This window comes from Oncorhynchus nerka, linkage group LG5 (genome assembly GCF_034236695.1).
Source record: "Oncorhynchus nerka isolate Pitt River linkage group LG5, Oner_Uvic_2.0, whole genome shotgun sequence".
NCBI lineage: Eukaryota > Metazoa > Chordata > Actinopteri > Salmoniformes > Salmonidae > Oncorhynchus > Oncorhynchus nerka.
The window spans coordinates 37,007,222-37,026,561 of record NC_088400.1 but is presented as its reverse complement, the minus strand read 5'-3'; the positions used below and the strand labels follow the sequence as shown (position 1 = coordinate 37,026,561).

Sequence of the window (19,340 nt, the reverse complement as noted above, 5' to 3'; positions counted from 1 at the left end):
TGTCTTGGGGGTATGATATAAAATGATAACCTCCCCTGTTATTGTCATGGTGAGAGGTTAGCATGTCTTGGGGGTATGATATAAAATGATAACCTCCCCTGTTATTGTCATGGTGAGAGGTTAGCATGTCTTGGGGGTATGATATAAAATGATAACCTCCCCTGTTATTGTCATGGTGAGAGGTTAGCATGTCTTGGGGGTATGATATAAAATGCTAACCTCCTCTGTTATTGTCATGGTGAGAGGTTAGCATGTCTTGGGGGTATGATCTAAAATGATAACCTCCCCTGTTATTGTCATGGTGAGAGGTTAGCATGTCTTGGGGGTATGATATAAAATGCTAACCTCCTCTGTTATTGTCATGGTGAGAGGTTAGCATGTCTTGGGGGTATGATATAAAATTCTAACCTCCCCTGTTATTGTCATGGTGAGAGGTTAGCATGTCTTGGGGGTATGATATAAAATGATAACCTCCCCTGTTATTGTCATGGTGAGAGGTTAGCATGTCTTGGGGGTATGATATAAAATTCGAACCTCCCCTGTTATTGTCATGGTGAGAGGTTAGCATGTCTTGGGGGTATAATATAAAATTCTAACCTCCTCTGTTATTGTCATGGTGAGAGGTTAGCATGTCTTGGGGGTATGATATAAAATTCGAACCTCCCTGTTATTGTCATGGTGAGAGGTTAGCATGTCTTGGGGTATGATATAAAATGATAACCTCCCTGTTATTGTCATGGTGAGAGGTTAGCATGTCTTGGGGTATGATATAAAATGATAACCTCCCTGTTATTGTCATGGTGAGAGGTTAGCATGTCTTGGGGTATGATATAAAATTCGAACCTCCTGTTATTGTCATGGTGAGAGGTTAGCATGTCTTGGGGGTATAATATAAAATTCTAACCTCCCCTGTTATTGTCATGGTGAGAGGTTAGCATGTCTTGGGGGTATGATATAAAATTCGAACCTCCCCTGTTATTGTCATGGTGAGAGGTTAGCATGTCTTGGGGGTATGATATAAAATGATAACCTCCCCTGTTATTGTCATGGTGAGAGGTTAGCATGTCTTGGGGGTATGATATAAAATGCTAACCTCCTCTGTTATTGTCATGGTGAGAGGTTAGCATGTCTTGGGGGTATGATATAAAATGATAACCTCCCCTGTTATTGTCATGGTGAGAGGTTAGCATGTCTTGGGGTATGATATAAAATGATAACCTCCCCTGTTATTGTCATGGTGAGAGGTTAGCATGTCTTGGGGTATGATATAAAATGCTAACCTCCTCTGTTATTGTCATGGTGAGAGGTTAGCATGTCTTGGGGGTATAATATAAAATTCTAACCTCCCCTGTTATTGTCATGGTGAGAGGTTAGCATGTCTTGGGGGTATGATATAAAATTCGAACCTCCCCTGTTATTGTCATGGTGAGAGGTTAGCATGTCTTGGGGGTATGATATAAAATGATAACCTCCCCTGTTATTGTCATGGTGAGAGGTTAGCATGTCTTGGGGGTATGATATAAAATGCTAACCTCCTCTGTTATTGTCATGGTGAGAGGTTAGCATGTCTTGCGGGTATAATATAAAATTCTAACCTCCTCTGTTATTGTCATGGTGAGAGGTTAGCATGTCTTGGGGGTATGATATAAAATGCTAACCTCCCCTGTTATTGTCATGGTGAGAGGTTAGCATGTCTTGGGGGTATGATATAAAATGCTAACCTCCCCTGTTATTGTCATGGTGAGAGGTTAGCATGTCTTGGGGGTATGATATTTGTGCGCCTGTAACTTTCTCACTCATCATTCACGATTCATTCAGGACTATCCGTAATCATGGTCACATCTACATTAATGTGGAAGTGTTAAGAAACATATTCTACTCTTATCTACAATAAAAGTGACTCCAAAATGACAATACATTATTTACCATTCATACATATTGTTATATATTATATTTAAAATGGCCGACGTGCAAAGCAGCAGTCAGGACAGAGGAGGATGTCAACAGAGGCCTCCTCCTCCACTCCTCCTTTTCCTCTCAGCCCGGGGTTCGTGTCCTATCGATTTAATTTATGAATAGGAGGAGGAAACATCCTATCAGGCCCAGGGAAGAAAACAATCAGGGGGCATGGGAGTGTGGGTGGAGGTGAGAGGGAAGGGTGAAGGGGGCGGTGAGGGGAAGGAAGACGCTGTTGGCTCATTTAGTTTACCTTCCTCCTCTTCCTCTGAGTCGCAGTAGCTCTTATCTTCCACAAAGCCGGAGCTGGCCGAGCTTCCGGTGCTGGCCACGCTCTCCAGGCGCCGCTTGATGAGCTCGCTTAGGTCACAGCCCGACCCCGACGTCACCACCTTACCGTCCTGGCTCTGACATACGAGACACACACCAGATCAAAAATACAGATGCAAACCTTGAGTCACTTTAGAAAACGGTTCTTCTAACAATCTGGGGTTTTCCTATTAGGTTGAGGTTTTGACAGCTAAGTAGACTAAATAATGAAGGCTTTTGATTTGATGAGAAAGCAGGATTTCTGAAAGCTGCTGATTTACCTTATAAACGATGAAATCAGCCCTCTTGCTTCTCAAGTAGTTTGACAAGTTTCCATATTTGCAGTACTCCACTATCATCATCAATGGACCTGAGAAGAAAGACGCACGGAATTCAAAGAAGATTCCAAACAAGTAATGATTCATAAACAGTCAAAACAGGATTTTCTCTGAGATTCCATCCATTTATAAACATACTTCACAAATTGCATGCAGGTCATACAGTGTGACTACGTTTAAACATAAAGAGTTAACCCTGTCCTCTCTCTCTCACCTCCAGGCTTGGTGCAGGCTCCCAGCAGGTTGACCACGTTCAGATGATGACCAATGTGGATCAGGATCTTCAGCTCCGACATCAGAGCCTTGCGCTCGTTTGTCGTAGCTCCTCCTGTTTCAACATAAACACAGACTATTTACAGGGATGAAGGTTAAATGTACATGTCCTATTGCGGGGATACTGTTTCATACTCCACAAAAGAGTGGATGTATTTTGGACTTTTAATGAAAATGTCATATAAATTCTTTATCTTCGTTTAAGATTAAGCCAACTGATGTACGTTCCTGGACGTCTGGAAACCAAACAGTATAGATGGAAAATAAAAAACAGATTTTTACGCATGCGGAGGAGATTTTAAATAGGCAAGACATTTTTCACATAAGGTAATATGATTATCTGCATGAGAACATTCAATGTGCAAGGTGAAGATGGTATGCAACGATGGACAGCGGGAAATAAATGAAGTCAACATGGGAATTATATAGGACTTAAAACACAAACATCAGCATTCTCTCACATTGAATTAGATACTCACATACATGAGGGATCAACCCAAAGCACAGCCACACATTACATCACAATAAACACTGCAGCACACATGGAGAGTCAATATGACGGTAACATTCTTTTTTCCCAGAATATAAAATGCTGTTTTGTTTCTCAGTTGTATAGCTAGTCTACACATAATATAAGAGGTCAATATCTTGGTATGCTATGAGGTCAGAGGGAGGGATTTATTTAACCACGTATAAACTAAACACCACCAAAGTGACTCATCCTTTTTTTTACGGGGGGGGCATCGACACCAAGATTAACGGTCCCTCTAAACCTTTCAGTAACATTGATCTCAAAGACTGTGGAATACCAACTAGTCAATGTTGGGTGGCAGCCTAATGCGTCCAATGTGCCTGTGTAATGTCTCTCTCTTCTTTTATCTGAAAAGCTCATCTGGACACAGGTGGTTGGAGTTAGCAACGGTACCAATAATGTCCCTAACTGATAAACAGAATGAAAACATTCACTGAACAAAATGGTGTTGCAAAATAATCTTGCTCTCAGCCATCACTGACTCCCTGGATGTGGTTTAATCTAACGGGGATTTTGGGCGATTTAAATAATGAATCAACGACTTGAATTTAAAAAATGAATGGCGAACGTTTGATGACCAAATTACCCAAAAAATGGAGGGGGAAAACGACCAAATCGCCCTCTAGTGGCCTCATGGGTGGAAGGTTATTCATATTTGACATAATTTCATAATTAATAAACATGTTATATTCTTCTGTAATATAGGGATGCATACTCAAAATGTAATACATTGAAACGCTGTATCTGACATGGTACAGGTGTCTTCTTTTTAAAGCCCATAACCATGTGTGTGAGGTGGATACTTTATTTGTTTAGGACTACCAAGAAACACTCTGTGTGACCCTGATTTAGCCCACTGCAGTAAAAGGTTTTAAACAATGAATCAATTACTTTAATTTAAATAACGAATGGAAAACTTGTGAATTGTGGGACTGTACTTCTGCTCTGTCTTATTTTTGCTCATCACAGTGGTCCCAGCCTGCTCTGGAAGCTGGAGCTGACTGACGCTGAGTCTCAAACCACACTGCACGGAGGGTCAGTTTAGGGAAGTGAGCTGCTTTTCATTATGTTTGACCTGGGGGGGGCCTGGAGTAGAGCAGTAGAGCAGCAGCCGGCCTGGTGAGTTTGGTTCCTCCATGATTAATGGAAAGAGATGATTAATGCTTTAACACTGACAGAAATATCTAACAAATGGCCTGATTTATCATCCCCATGTAGCTAGATGTTTCACAACACCATCCGTATCCATCTGTGGCCCCATTACTCTACAGAGTTATAGTTGAATATCCTAACAGAACCCGGAGGAAAGTTAGTTGGACCACATCAACCCTAAGGGGATACAGCCAGTGTCAGTGATATTGGGCTGAAATGTTTATTCTGCTAAGATCACTAGGTAAAATTCCTTGGACAGTCTCTCTCTCTCCCCCCCCCTTCTCTCGGAGTCTCTTTCCTTCTGCATTGCTTTTTACTGCTTTTTACTCAATTGTTGATGGGATAAATATGCTCTGCCAGATTTAGAAAGACTGAAATGTGACCATAATTTATGGTGACCATAAATCATATGTGGGAAGCAGGTGTGTGTGTGTGTGTGTGTGTGTGTGTGTGGGGGGGGGGGGTCATTGTTTCCAATTGTTTGTGTATCTCCAAAGCATCTGGGTTACAATTATTAATAAGCACTTTTATTTTTCTAACCTTTATTTGACAACTTTCTGTTTTTTACACTTTTAAACTTTGCAATCACTAACACCAAGTGGAATGCTATCCTGATTCCTGTCATATCTGTAGACTGTCATCCTCATCAGGGACACCAAGGTCTCAGGCAGCCAACGCACGCCTCCTTTGAACAAATAGCCTGTGCGCGACTGTTAATTACATGCACATGTGCTAGCACAGCTTTTGAATTCATATCATGCGCGAGAAACCAAATTGTCTGCTGAAATGACAGATGGCTGTTTTACATCTGTTACACCCAAAACAATGGATATTGTGTTTGTATTTGGCAAGAAGCACCTTTATCAGTACCATTTCCACCAGGTGTAAGCGAAAGGAAGCTATGTGGAAAACAGCCTGTATGACTTTTCAAAGTGGTTTTTCAACAGAAGTGCACATGAGAGTAAATTAGTATATATAAAATGTTCAGATTAAAGTCTTGATAATAATGTTTCTTCCATACCTTTCAGCATTTTGACGGCCACAGTCTTGCAGGTCGAGAGCTTGTCAATCCCAAAAGCAGAGGCCTCCACCACTTTCCCGAAGGCTCCATGGCCCAGAGTTTTGCCTGGGACAGAGAGAGAGAGCGAGAGAGAGAGAGCGAGAGAGAGAGAGAGAGAGAGAGAGAGAGAGAGAGAGAGAGAGAGAGAGAGAGAAAGAGAGAGAGAGAGAGAAAGAGAGAGAGAGAGAGAGAGAAAGAGAAAGAGAGAGAAAGAGATAGAGAGAGATAGAGAGAGAGAGAGAGAGAGAGAAAGAGAGCAAGAGAGAGAAAGAACGAGTGTTTGAATGCCGAAAATGATTGGCTTCATGGCAGAGGTTGAAGTGTAGATGCCCAATGAATCCAAAAGCCCTGTGGGAGAGGCCAGTGGGTTACAATAGGTATATATGTAAATGAAAGTGGCTGGCCCCTGGGGAGTAGTAAATCTGGTTGGGTTCTCTATCAGGGGAATTATGGGTCATTAAAACAACCTGCTGAGGTTCTGACCACTGGGTCCGTGAAGCGCTCCTCCATGGGATTTATAGTGCCGTTAAGACAGTGGAGGGTCGCTGATGAGCAACGACGCTACACCCTCTTCACAGGGGGCTGTCACCTCTGCCACATACCATCCTCTCTGGCACTATATTTCAATGTAATGGGCAAACAGGGTCACACAGTTTAAGAAGACCCAGATGAGTGCCACATTATCAACATCACATTGACCTGTGGATGTGAAATGTAGGCTGGACAAGTAAATACACTTACAGTAGGTGCCAATTGATGGTGCGTATAGGCCTGTGAGTTACAGCGTGGTCATGGTGAGTGACTTCTTAGACTGTACCAGTGCTGTATGCTGTAGTAAGGTACTCACCCAGTCTGAGGCGGTCTCGGGGAAACTCCCATTTGCTGCCATCGTACTGCAGGCGTTCACACTGCTCGTCCAGAGGACACTCGTCTGGGTCGATGATGATGGATGGACCCATCATGTAGTCCGGCTGGAAGGGGGGAGAATAAAATAGAATGTAATAGAATATAATAAAATGGTGATGGAGCGCATTGTGCAGTAAGTATGTTAACTAAAAGACAAGAACACATGCTCTACTATCACTGTTAACATCAATACACTATTACGGGAACTATTCAAATCAAATCAATGTTTATTTGTCACATGCACAGAATACAACAGGTGTAAACCATTCAGAGAAAAAGTTCCTCCCCAAAAAATAAAATCCAGAATAGAATCTAAAAAAGCATGGACAGGGCCTCCCGGGTGGCGCAGTGGTCTATCTATCTGTGCCACCAGAGACTCTGGGTTCAAGCCCAGGCTCTGTCGCAGCCGGCCGCGACCGGGAGGTCCATGGGGAGACGCACAATTGGCCTAGCGTCGTCCGTGTTAGGGAGGGTTTGGCCGGTAGGGATATCCTTGTCCCATCACGCACTAACAAACTCCTGTGGCGGGCCGGGCCACAGGAGCATGGTGTTTCCTCCGACACATTGGTGCGGCTGGCTTCCGGGTTGGATGCGTGCTGTGTTAAGAAGCAGTGCGGCTTGGTTGGGTTGTGTTTCGGAGGACGCATGGCTTTCGACCTTCGTCTCTCCCAAGCCCGTACGGGAGTTGTAGCGATGAGACAAGATAGTAACTACTAACAATTGGATACTACGAAATTGGGGAGAAAAAGGGGGTAAAAAAATAAAAATAAATAAAAAAGCATGGACAGGCCTCCCAAGTGGTGCAGTGGTCCAAGGCCCTGCATGGCAGTGCTAGCTGTGCCACGACCGGAAGAGAGTTTGGCCGGCAGGGATGTCCTCGTACGACCGCGCACTAGCGACTCCTGTGGTGGGCCGGGCGAAGTGCACGCTGACATGGTCGCCAGGTGCACTGTGTTTCCTCCGACACATTGGTAACGGCTGGCTTCCGGGTTTAGTGGGCCTCCCCCGAGTCCGTACGGGACAAGACAAGACTGTAACAACCAAACATATTTTCCAGATGTTATCGTGGGTGTAGCAAAATGCTTACGTTCTTAGCTCCAACAGTACAGTAATATCTAACAATACAAAACAATACACACCAATCCCCAAAATGTAAAGAAACAAATGAATTTTGCTACATATTTTAGAACGAGCGCAATGTCAGAATATAAATACAGTATACTGTATATGTACGGAGCATTCGGAAAGTATAATTTTTCCATATTTTGTTACGTTCGAAGGAATAGTCCGTAGAGCTTCGAGACCGGATTGTGTCGAAACACAGATCTGGGGAAGGGTACCAAAAAATGTCTGCAGCATTGGATGTCCCAAAGAACACAGTGGCCTCCATAAAATGGTAGAAGTTTGGAGCCACCAAGACTCTTCATAGAGCTAGCCGCCTGGCCAAACTGAGCAATTGAAGTTGAAGGGCGGTGACCAAGAACCCGATGGTCACTCTGACAGAGATCCAGAGTTCCTCTGTGGAGAAGGGAGAACCTTCCAGAAAGAGAACCATCTCTACAGAACTCCACCAATCAGGCCATTATGGTAGAGTGGCTAGAAGGATGTCACTCCTCAGTAAAAGGCACATGACAGCCCGCTTGGAGTTTGCCAAAAGGCACCTAAGACTCTCAGACCATGAGAAACAAGATTCTCTGGTCTGATGAAAGCAAGATTGAACTCTTTGGCCTGAATGCCAAGGAAACCTGGCACCATCCCTATAGTGAAGCATGGTGGTGGCAGCATCATGCTGTGGGGATGTTTTTCAGCGTCAGGGACTGGGAGACTAGTCAGGAATGAGGGAAAGATGAACGGAGAAAAGTACAGAGAGTTCTTTGATGAAAACCTGCTCCAGAGCGCTCAGGACCTCAGACTGGGTCGAAGGTTCACCTTCCAACATGACACACACATAGCATACTTCCAAAGTTGTGGCAAATTGGCATAAGGACAACAAAGTCAAAGTATTGGAGTGGCCATCACAAAGCCCTGACCTCAATCCCATAGAAAATTAGTGGGTAGAACTGTAAAAGCATGTGCGAGCAAGGAGGCCTACAAACCTGACTCCGTTACACCAGCTCTGTCAAGGAGGAATGGGCCAAAATTCACCCAACTTATTGTGGAAAGCTTGTGGAAGGCTACCCGAAACGTTTGACCCAAGTTAAACAGTTTAAAGGCAATGCTACCAAATACCAATTGAGTGTATGTAACCTTCTGACCAACTGGGAATGTGATGAAAGAAATAAAAGCTGAAATAAATCCTTCTCTCTACTATTATTCGGACATTTCACATTCTTAAAATAAAGTGGTGATCCTAACTGACCTAAGACAGGGATTTTTTACTAGGATTAAATGTCAGGAATTGTGAAACAGTTTAAATGTATTTGGCTGAGGTGTATGTAAACTTCCGACTTCAACTGTACATATAAAGTGGGTAAAACAATATGCAAACATTATTAAAGTAACCAGTGTTCCATAACTATGTACATACTGTAGGCCAGCAGCCTCGAAGGTGCAGGGTAGGGTACCGGGTTGTAGCCAGGTAGTAACAGTGACTAAGATCAGGGCAGGTTACTGAGCGGAGGCTGACTAGTGATGACTATTTAACAGTCTGATGGCCTGGAGATAAAAGCTGTTTTTCAGTCTCTCGGTCCCAGCTGTGATGCACCTGTACGGTCTCCTCCTTATAGATGGTAGCAGGTGAACAGGCCGTGGTTCGTGTGGCTGAGGTCCTTGATGAACTTTTTGGCCTTCCTGTGAAACCGGGTGCTGTAGATGTTCTTCAAGGCAGGTAGGCAGTGTGCCCCTGGTGATGCGTTGGGCAGATCGCACCACCCTCTAGAGAACCCTGCGGTTGTGGACGGTGCAGTTGTCGTACCAGGCAGTGATACAGCCCGGCAGTATGCTCTCAATGGTGCATCTGTAGAAGTTTGTGAGGGTCTTAGGGGCCAAACCAAATTTCTTCAGCGTCCTGAGGTTGAAGAGGTGTTGTTGCGCCTTCTTCACCACACTGTCTGTGCGGGTGGACGATTTCAAGTTGTCAGTGAAATGTACACCGAGGAACTAGAAGCTTTTCATCCTTTCCACCACGGCCCCATAGGTGTGGATGAGGGTGCCCTCCTCCTTCTTTCTCCTGAAGTCTTCGATTAGCTCCTTCATTTTGTTGACATTGAGGGAGAAGTTATTTTCCTGGCACCACTCCGCCAGGGTCTCGTCGTTGTTGGTAATCAGGCCTACTACCACAGTTGTGTCGTCTTCAAACTTGATGATTGAGTTGGAGACGTTCGTGGCCATGCAATCATGGGTAAACAGGGAGATGGCTGAGCATGCACCCCTGTGTGGCCCTCATGTTGAGGGTCAGCATAGCGGCAGTGGTGTTGCCTACCTTTACCGCCTGCGGACGGCCCATCAGGTAGTCCAGGACCCAGTTGCACAGGGAGGGGTTCAGACCCAGTGCCTTGAGATTAATGATGAGCTTGTAGGATACGATGGGGTTGAAGGCTGAGCTGTAGTCGATGAACAGCATTCTTACATAAGAGTTCCTCTTGTCCAGATGGGATAGGGCATTGTGCAGTGTAAAGGCGATTGCCTCATCTGTGGATCTGTTGGTGCGGTATGCAAATTGTAATCGATCTAGGGTGTAGGGTAAGGTGGAGGTGATATGATCCTTAACTAGCCTCTCAAAGCACTTCATGATGACAGAAATGAGTGCTACCGGTAATAGTAATTTAGTCAAATCAAAATCAAATCAAGTGCTTTCCTCAAAGCAGTCGAAGAAGGTGTTTAGCTTGTCCGGGAGCAACGCGTTCGTGACATGTCCATCTTTCCCTTTATAATCCGTCTGTAGTCCCTGCCACATACGTCTCGAGTCTAAGCCGTTGAATTCGCTTTCTTTGGTAAGTGGTGACCATAGACTGGGATAGGGAGAGATGGCCAGAGGCGGTGGCTCGCGGCGGCGGCACTGTGTTTTCCTCGAAGTGAGCAAAGAAGGTGTTTAGCTTGTCTGGGAGCAAGGCGTCAGTGTCCGCAATGTGGCTAGGTTTCCCTTTATAATCCGTGATTGTCTGGAGTCCCTGCCACCTTTGTCTGAGCCGCTGAATTGCAACTCTGTACTGACGTTTTGCCTGTTTGATTGCCTTACTGAGGGCATAGCAGGACTGGTTGTACTTGTCCATGAGGGTGTGTGTGTGTGTGTGTGTGTGTGTGTGTGTGTGTGTGTGTGTGTGTGTGTGTGTGTGTGTGTGTGTGTGTGTGTGAAAGTGTTAGTGTCTGTGTCGTCAGTATATGTATGTGAGTGTATATGTGTGTGTGTGTGTGTGTGTGTGTGTGTGTGTGTGAAAGTGTTAGTGTCTGTGTCGTCAGTATATGTATGTGAGTGTGTATATGTGTGTGTGTGCGCGAGAGTGAGAGTGTAAGTGTTCAGAATAATGCCGCTGTTTGTAACTTATTTTGTACATAATGTTACTGCTACCGTCTCTTATGACCGAAAAGAGCTTCTGGACAACAGAACAGCGATTACTCACCTCGAACTGGACAAAGATTTTTCTTTAATGAATCCGACACGAAGGATAGACTGCTTTGTCAAGACCAGGCCCAAATCCCTGTCATTCACGTGAAGAAAAGACTGAGAAAAGGGGGGATGGGGGAGGGTACCTTGTGAGAATTCGCAGGCGAGTAGGTAAACCACCACTACCCTCCGTATTATTGGCCAATGTGCAATCATTGGAGAATAAACTGGACGATCTACGATTAAGACTATCCCACCAACAGGACATTAAAAACTGTAATATCTTCTGTTTCACGAGACATGGCTGAGCAACAAAATGGATAATATAGGGCTGGCTGGGTTTTCTGTGCATCGGCAGGACAGAGCAGCTACGTCTGTTAAGACGAGGGGTGTGTGTGTCTATTTGTTAATAAATGCTAGTGCAAATATTAGGGACGTCTTGAGGTATTGCTCACCTGAGGTAGAATACCTCATGAGAAGCTGTATACTACACTATCTACCAAGAGAGTTCTCATCTATATCATTCGTAGCCGTCTATTTACCACCACAAACTGATGCTAAGACCGCACTCAGCGAGCTGTATAAGGGCATAAGCAAACAAGAAAATGTTCATCCAGAAGGGGCACTCCTAGTGGCCGGGGACTTTAATGCAGGCAAACTTAAATCAATTTAATTGAGGAGTATGCCCCCTCAGTCACCGGCTTCATCAATAAGTGCATAGACGATGTCGTCCCCACAGTGACTGTACATACATATCCCAACCGGAAGCCATGGATTACAGGCAACATTCGCACCGAGCTAAAGGCTAGAGCTGCCGTTTTCAAGGAGCGGGACACTAATCCAGACGCTTATAAATAATCCTGCTATGCCCTCAAATAGGCAAAGTGTCAATACAGGACTAATTTTGAATCCGACTACACTGGCTCTGTCGTTCGTCGGATGTGGCATGGCTTGCAAACTATTAAGGACTACAAAAAACTCAGCTGCGAGCTGGCCAGTGACGCAAGCCTACCAGATGAGCTAAATGCCTTTTATGCTTGCTTCAAGGCAAGCAACACTGAAGCATGCATGAGAGCATCAGCTGTTACAGACAACTGTGTGATCATGCTCTCCATAGCCGATGTGAGCAAGACCTTTCAACGGGGCCATACGGATTACCAGGATGTGTACTCAAAGCATGCGCGGACCAACTGGCAAGTGTCTTCACTGACATTTTCAAGCTCTTCCTGACCGAGTCTATAATACCTACATGTTTTAAACAGACCACCATAGTCCCTGTGCCCAAGAAAGCGAAGGTAACCTGCCTAAATGATTACCGCCTCGTAGCACTCACGTTGGTAGCCATGATGTGCTTTGAAAGACTGGTCATGGCTCACATCAACACCCTCATACCAGAAACCCTAGACCCACTCCAATTCGCATACCGCCCCAATAGATCCACAGATGACGCAATCTCAATCGCACTCCACACTGCCCTTTCCCACCTGGACAGAAGGAACACCTATGTGAGAATGCTATTCATTGACTACAGCTCAGCGTTCAACACCATAGAGCCCGCAAAGCTCATCAATAAGCCAAGGACCCTGGGACTAAACACCTCCCTCTGCAACTGGATCCTGGACTTCCTGACGAGTCGCCCCCACGTAGTAAGGGTAGGTAACAACACATTCGCCACGCTGATCGTCAACACAGGGACCACTCAGGGGTGCGTGCTCAGTCCTCTCCTGTACTCCCTGTTCACCCATGACTGCGTGGTCAAGCACGACTCCAACACCCTCATTAAGTTTGCGATGACACAACAGTGCTCACTGACAACGATGAGACAGCCTATAGGGATGATGTCAGGGACCTGGAAGTGTGGTGCCAGGACAACAATCTCTCCCTCAATTTGACAATGGAACGAAGGAGCTGATTGTGGACTATAGGAAAAGGAGGGCTGTGCAAGCCCCCATTAACATCAACAGGGCTGTAGTGGAGCAGGTTGAGAGTTTAAAGTTCCTTGGTGTCCACATCACCAATGAACAATCATGGTCCAAGCACACAAAGACAGTTGTGAAGAGGGTACAACAACACCTTTTCCCCCTCAGGAGACTGAAAAGATTTGGCATGGTTCCTCAAATCCTCAAAAGGTTCTACAGCTGCATCATCGAGAGCATCCTGACCGGTTGCATCACCGCCTGGTATGGCAACTTCTCAGCATCTGACCGTAAGGTGTTATAGAGACTCCAACTGCTACTCACTGCTTATTATCTATGCATAGTCACTTTACCCCTACCTACATGTCCAAATGACCTCAACTAACCTGTGCCCCCGCACATTGACTCGGTACAGGTACCCCCTGTATATAGCCTCGCTATTGTTATGTAATTTTCTTGTGTTACTTTTTTATTTATTTTAAAGTTATTTTATTTAGTAAATATTTTCTTAACTCTATTTCTTGAACTGCATTGTTGGTTAAGGGCTTGTAAGAAAGCACTTCACAGTAAGGTCTACACCTGTTGTATTCGACGCATGTGACAAATACAACTTTATTTTTTATTATATTTGAAGTGTGTGTGAGTGTGTGGATAGAGACCTATAATTGTGCATAGAGTCAGTGCAGATAGTCAGTGTGTAGGTAGCCATTGCTGAGCTATTCAGCAGTCTTATTGCTTGGAGACAGAAGCTGTCTCTGAACCTATTCTTTCTCAACATGCAGTACACAAGCACTTCTCCAATGTCAGGAAATGTGGAACTCGTAAACATAGAGATAAAATGATCCAAAGTCATTTGCATTTCACAAGAGAAATGACTCAGTGATAGCAGTTCGTGGAATTTGTATAACAAGATTGCTTCCACTCCTGAAACGCATACAAAACCCTTAAAAATGTAGTGTGGGTGTTTGAACAGGTCTTGAGAAGAGCATTTTTTAAATGGCATGATGCTGCGGTGAGCAAAGTGCTCAGTGAAGTATCCAAACAGTTTACACTCTCAAATGTCTTCACAGTCAAGAAGAGTGAGAGACACTGGAGAACCAGCTGTGATTGCAGGGAGATCTCTTGTTACCTTCCTCAGCTTGCGGATGAAGAGGATGAGCATGAGCCAGAGGAAGGTGGCAGCAGCTCCTGTACACACCAGGACGATCACCTCAATGTTGGGCTTCCCCTCATCACCTGGAAGGAGACCACAGGAACCATTAGTCAACTGTTGTTGCATAGGGTGTTTTATATGCTTGTTGAAAAATGAATACGATATGATAACTGGCAACACATATATACAGGGACATACACAACAGAGGAATGGTTTTGTTTGTATTACGACATATTAGACTAACATGACACTGACCTACTTATGCAGAACTTGAAAGTCCATTTTGCCATGTGATTGCAAGGACGGGAATTAAACAACGCATTTCTCTGAAAGTTCTTCGTTTTTTGCTAGATTAACTCATTTCCGACAAGTTGGGTACGCACTAAAAGTCAAAAAACACACTCCATTGTTTATTTCTTAGTTTTTGGGACTATGCATCCGACATGGTTGCACATTCATCTCACATTAAACTGTTTTCTTAACTATCCATCTCAACATTCACTGTCCTAGCCAGCTCACATTCATAAAGCTTTACGAAATTGTCAAATAGTTTTGATAGAGTAATGCCACATTTTTGACATTTTCTTCTAGTAATATAATGGATTGTGCTGACACTGGGGTTGGACGTTGAGGGAAATTGACATTTTTTAGGGGAACAGGAATTCAGGTCTGGTGCCAAGTCTAGTCATCAGAATAAGTCACATGACCTTGTCCCCCCCCCCCTCCCAGTCTGTGTCATCATGTTTCCAGTCCCATGGTTCTTTAACGAGAGAACTTCTCCCCTGGCCGTGCCCACAGTCATTAGTGGGAACTCTTCACACACTTCTTGCAGGTCACATCCCATGGGTGGGGACCTCAGAGCTCCATGAGCCCCCCCCAGCCAGTGGAGGAATTCGCTGGGCATTCTTGGCAGACTCTTGGCTTCTCTCTCTGGGGAGGGTTTTCATATTGAATCTGGCCAGAGCTATTTGTACTGGTGACAAGAAAACATAGCCCAGTTTTGCCAAGAGCTGTGATTGGTCCGGCTGTGGCTGTGCTGGTTGAGTTCATGGTGTGTTTGGTCACTGGTGTGGTTAATGTACCTTAGTTAGATTCATTGACCATGACGGAAATAAAGAGGTAAGTGACTCACCCACGACAGTGACGACAGCGCTGGCTTTCACACTCCCCTCATTGTTGCTGGCCAGACACTCGTACAAGCCCTCATCATCTTTCTTCACTCTCTCGATCGTCAGCACCCCATCCTCCCTCAGAGTAATACCTGGAACACAGCATGAAGTCTACAGCTCAGATTTTATGGAGAAAATTATAATAAAACACATTTTTGGGGGTGGGGGGGTATATACAGTGGGGCAAAAAAAGTATTTAGTCAGCCACCAATTGTGCAAGTTCTCCCACTTAAAAAGATGAGAGAGGCCTGTAATTTGGTCTTGTATGTCAGTACAATACTTATTTTCCACCATAATTTGCAAATAAATTCATTAAAAATCCTACAATGTGATTTTCTGGATTTTTTTTTCTCATTTTGTCTGTCATAGTTGAAGTGTACCTATGATAAAAATTACAGGCCTCTCTCATCTTTTTAAGTGGGAGAACTTGCACAATTGGTGGCTGACTAAATACTTTTTTGCCCCAATGTATATATATATTTCACCCCATGCTTCCTGAAGCACCTCTCACAAGTTAGATTGGCTTAATGGGCACTTCTTACGTACCATACAGTCAAGCTGCTCCCACAACAGCTCAATAGGGTTGAGATCCGGTGACTGTGCTGGCCACTCCATTATAGACAGAATACCAGCTGGCTGCTACTTCCCTAAATAGTTATTGCATAGTTTGGAGCTGTGCTTTGGGTCATTGACCTGATGTAGGAGGAAATTGGCACCAATTAAACGCCGTCCACAGGGTATGGATTGGCGTTGCAAAATGGAGTGATGGCCTTCCTTCTTCAAGATACCTTTTACCCTGTACAAATCACTCCACCATGCTTGACAGATGGCGTCAAGCACTCCTCCAGCATCTTTTCATTTTTTCTGAGTCTCACGAATGTTCTTATTTGTGCTCCGAACACCTCAAACTTAGATTAGTCTAAATGGACAACAATACCTAGTCTTCTACTTCCAGCTTCAGCTCCCCTAAACCCCTCCCATCTATCTCTGAAGACCATCCAGTCCCAGCCTTCAGCTCCCATAAACCCCTCCCATCTATCTCTGAAGACCATCCAGTCCCAGCCTTCAGCTCCCATAAACCCCTCCCGTCTATCTCTGAAGACCATCCAGTCCCAGCCTTCAGCTCCCCTAAACCCCTCCCATCTATCTCTGAAGACCATCCAGTCCCAGCCTTCAGCTCCCCTAAACCCCTCCCATCTATCTCTGAAGACCATCCAGTCCCAGCCTTCAGCTCCCTAAACCCCTCCCATCTATCTCTGAAGACCATCCAGTCCCAGCCTTCAGCTCCCCTAAACCCCTCCCATCTATCTCTGAAGACCATCCAGTCCCAGCCTTCAGCTCCCTAAACCCCTCCCATCTATCTCTGAAGACCATCCAGTCCCAGCCTTCAGCTCCCCTAAACCCCTCCCATCTATCTCTGAAGACCATCCAGTCCCAGCCTTCAGCTCCCCTAAACCCCTCCCATCTATCTCTGAAGACCATCCAGTCCCAGCCTTCAGCTCCCCTAAACCCCTCCCATCTATCTCTGAAGACCATCCAGTCCCAGCCTTCAGCTCCCTAAACCCCTCCCATCTATCTCTGAAGACCATCCAGTCCCAGCCTTCAGCTCCCCTAAACCCCTCCCATCTATCTCTGAAGACCATCCAGTCCCAGCCTTCAGCTCCCCTAAACCCCTCCCATCTATCTCTGAAGACCATCCAGTCCCAGCCTTCAGCTCCCCTAAACCCCTCCCATCTATCTCTGAAGACCATCCAGTCCCAGCCTTCAGCTCCCCTAAACCCCTCCCATCTATCTCTGAAGACCATCCAGTCCCAGCCTTCAGCTCCCTAAACCCCTCCCATCTATCTCTGAAGACCATCCAGTCCCAGCCTTCAGCTCCCTAAACCCTCCCATCTATCTCTGAAGACCATCCAGTCCCAGCCTTCAGCTCCCCTAAACCCCTCCCATCTATCTCTGAAGACCATCCAGTCCCAGCCTTCAGCTCCCTAAACCCCTCCCATCTATCTCTGAAGACCATCCAGTCCCAGCCTTCAGCTCCCCTAAACCCCTCCCATCTATCTCTGAAGACCATCCAGTCCCAGCCTTCAGCTCCCCTAAACCCCTCCCATCTATCTCTGAAGACCATCCAGTCCCAGCCTTCAGCTCCCCTAAACCCCTCCCATCTATCTCTGAAGATCATCCAGTTTTCATTTATAATTGCCATATATCTTCCAACTGTGCTAGGATGTTTCACACAAGTTCTGAACCTTTCTATTCTCATAGTTTCGACAGATTGTACATTTGCTAAGAGTATTATTATATTGTTGATCGATTGACTGATTGATCACCCATCAGTGCAATTTGCAGAGTTAGCTCCATTTAATGTTTCAATTCTTCAGCCATTCCTGAACCTGTGACCAAAACAAGCTACGTACGGGCAATAGCAAAACAAGTGATCTAATGATTTTTCCTCTTCGCAGCAAAATCTGCAGAGCTGAGGTTGTATCCACCATATACTGTATATAATATTCTATTATTTTCAAGAATTTTGTATAATAATTTAAATTGAAACACTAAAAGCAATGAGTAGGGCCATGAGTCATTTCCAGCAGTTCTTACCTGGACCCTCCTGTACTGGTAGCTTGTCTTTGTACCAGGTGATGTAGGGTGGCGGCATACCCAGGGCGTAGCAGGCCATAGTCAGTGTGCTGCTGCTGTTTACATCCTGATTGGTCAGGTTCTGTCTCAGCCACGGCCTCTTCCTCTCTGCATCAACCACAGAAACATATCTGAATTAGATCACTCTGCTTTTCAAGACTTCCCCAGACAAACTCATCCCCCTACTGGGTTGCATAATCACGAGTGTGATTATATCCAGGAACAGTCACCTTTTACCAAAATGCGATGTAATACAACCATGTTACTCTTAGAAAGAGTTGAGCAATACCCGTATGACATGACAGTGGTGTGGCAATTACTGTTCTGATAGACCTCATTGATCACCCAGCAGGCAATGCTCCTCCTCTCCTACTCACCATCCACAGTCAGCACAGTCTGGACTATGACCCTCTTGCTGTGGAGGTTACCCGCCCAGCACTGGTAGCCTGTTGTGTGACTCCTGGACACATTGTGCAGGGAGAGGGAGAGAGAGATAGCGTACGGGCTGAGCTGCAGGGCCGTGATGTTGGCGGGGGTGACAGTGTAGTTCTGAGGGTTGTACCACTGCAGGTCTGTGTACAGGTACCGAGTGCCGCGACAAGTCAGAGTGACGTCATCACCCTCGATGGCAGTCTGGGGCTCGATGGCCAGGTGCTGAGGGTGATCTGGTGGGGGAGAGGGGAAAAACACATTAGGTCATAAGGAGTGTTAGAGCATTTTTCTTCCAGTATGTAAGTGGGCTACAAGAGCATCTATGTTACTACAACTCTCTTCTCACTAAGGGAGATAGACACGTAGCATGAGATAGTCAGCTGACTGAAGCTGTCCTATCCTGGGAAAGTACATCTCTAAAACATCAAGCTGCACATCACCATGTTAGGAATTTCAAATTTGCAGTTATTTCCTGTGTCATCACTGTGTTAATTGGAAGCAGGTTGGCGGTGTGCGGCGAGCGACGCTGATGGGCGGCCTACAGCTGTCCATTAGGAATCAGTCTGGGGGCCGGGCCTGAGGGGAGCCAGACTGCTTTGGGAAGCATTCGGTGTTCCGTAAAAGAAGACCGCTGTTACTACAATTCCGCCATCCTCTTTTTCAGCAGCAATCCAGCACTCTCAGTCACCTCCACCTCAGGAATGGTGGTACATTGCAGTGCTTCTTCCTGAAAATGATCTTTATTCTTATCCGGGTCTTCAGAGTTTGGCATCATCAGCAGTGTCCCCAATCACAGTGTCACTACCATTCTCAATTCCAAACTAACATCAATCTTTCAACTTCAAATCGTTCAGGTTTGTAATTTCTGAGGACAAAAGTGATGACTGCTTGCATGGCCAGCCAGCTGATTTCTCTTTACATTACACAACTGGACTAGATGAAACTTTCATTTCATCAACATTTG

General features: G+C 45.3%; 1 protein-coding gene across 1 annotated transcript in view; it reads right to left on the bottom strand.

Annotated features, from left to right (window-relative positions):
- Positions 1 to 19,340, bottom strand: part of LOC115129422 (vascular endothelial growth factor receptor kdr-like) — an 82,386-nt gene that overhangs the window by 28,143 nt on the left and 34,903 nt on the right. Inside the window, exons 13-21 of the mRNA XM_029659749.2 lie at positions 18,322 to 18,609; positions 17,906 to 18,052; positions 15,271 to 15,399; positions 14,115 to 14,221; positions 6,468 to 6,591; positions 5,582 to 5,686; positions 2,818 to 2,931; positions 2,547 to 2,635; positions 2,210 to 2,363 (exon numbers count right to left, since the gene is read on the bottom strand). Coding sequence (XP_029515609.1) covers positions 2,210 to 2,363; positions 2,547 to 2,635; positions 2,818 to 2,931; positions 5,582 to 5,686; positions 6,468 to 6,591; positions 14,115 to 14,221; positions 15,271 to 15,399; positions 17,906 to 18,052; positions 18,322 to 18,609 — 1,257 coding nt within the window. The remainder of the gene's footprint in view (positions 1 to 2,209; positions 2,364 to 2,546; positions 2,636 to 2,817; positions 2,932 to 5,581; positions 5,687 to 6,467; positions 6,592 to 14,114; positions 14,222 to 15,270; positions 15,400 to 17,905; positions 18,053 to 18,321; positions 18,610 to 19,340) is intronic.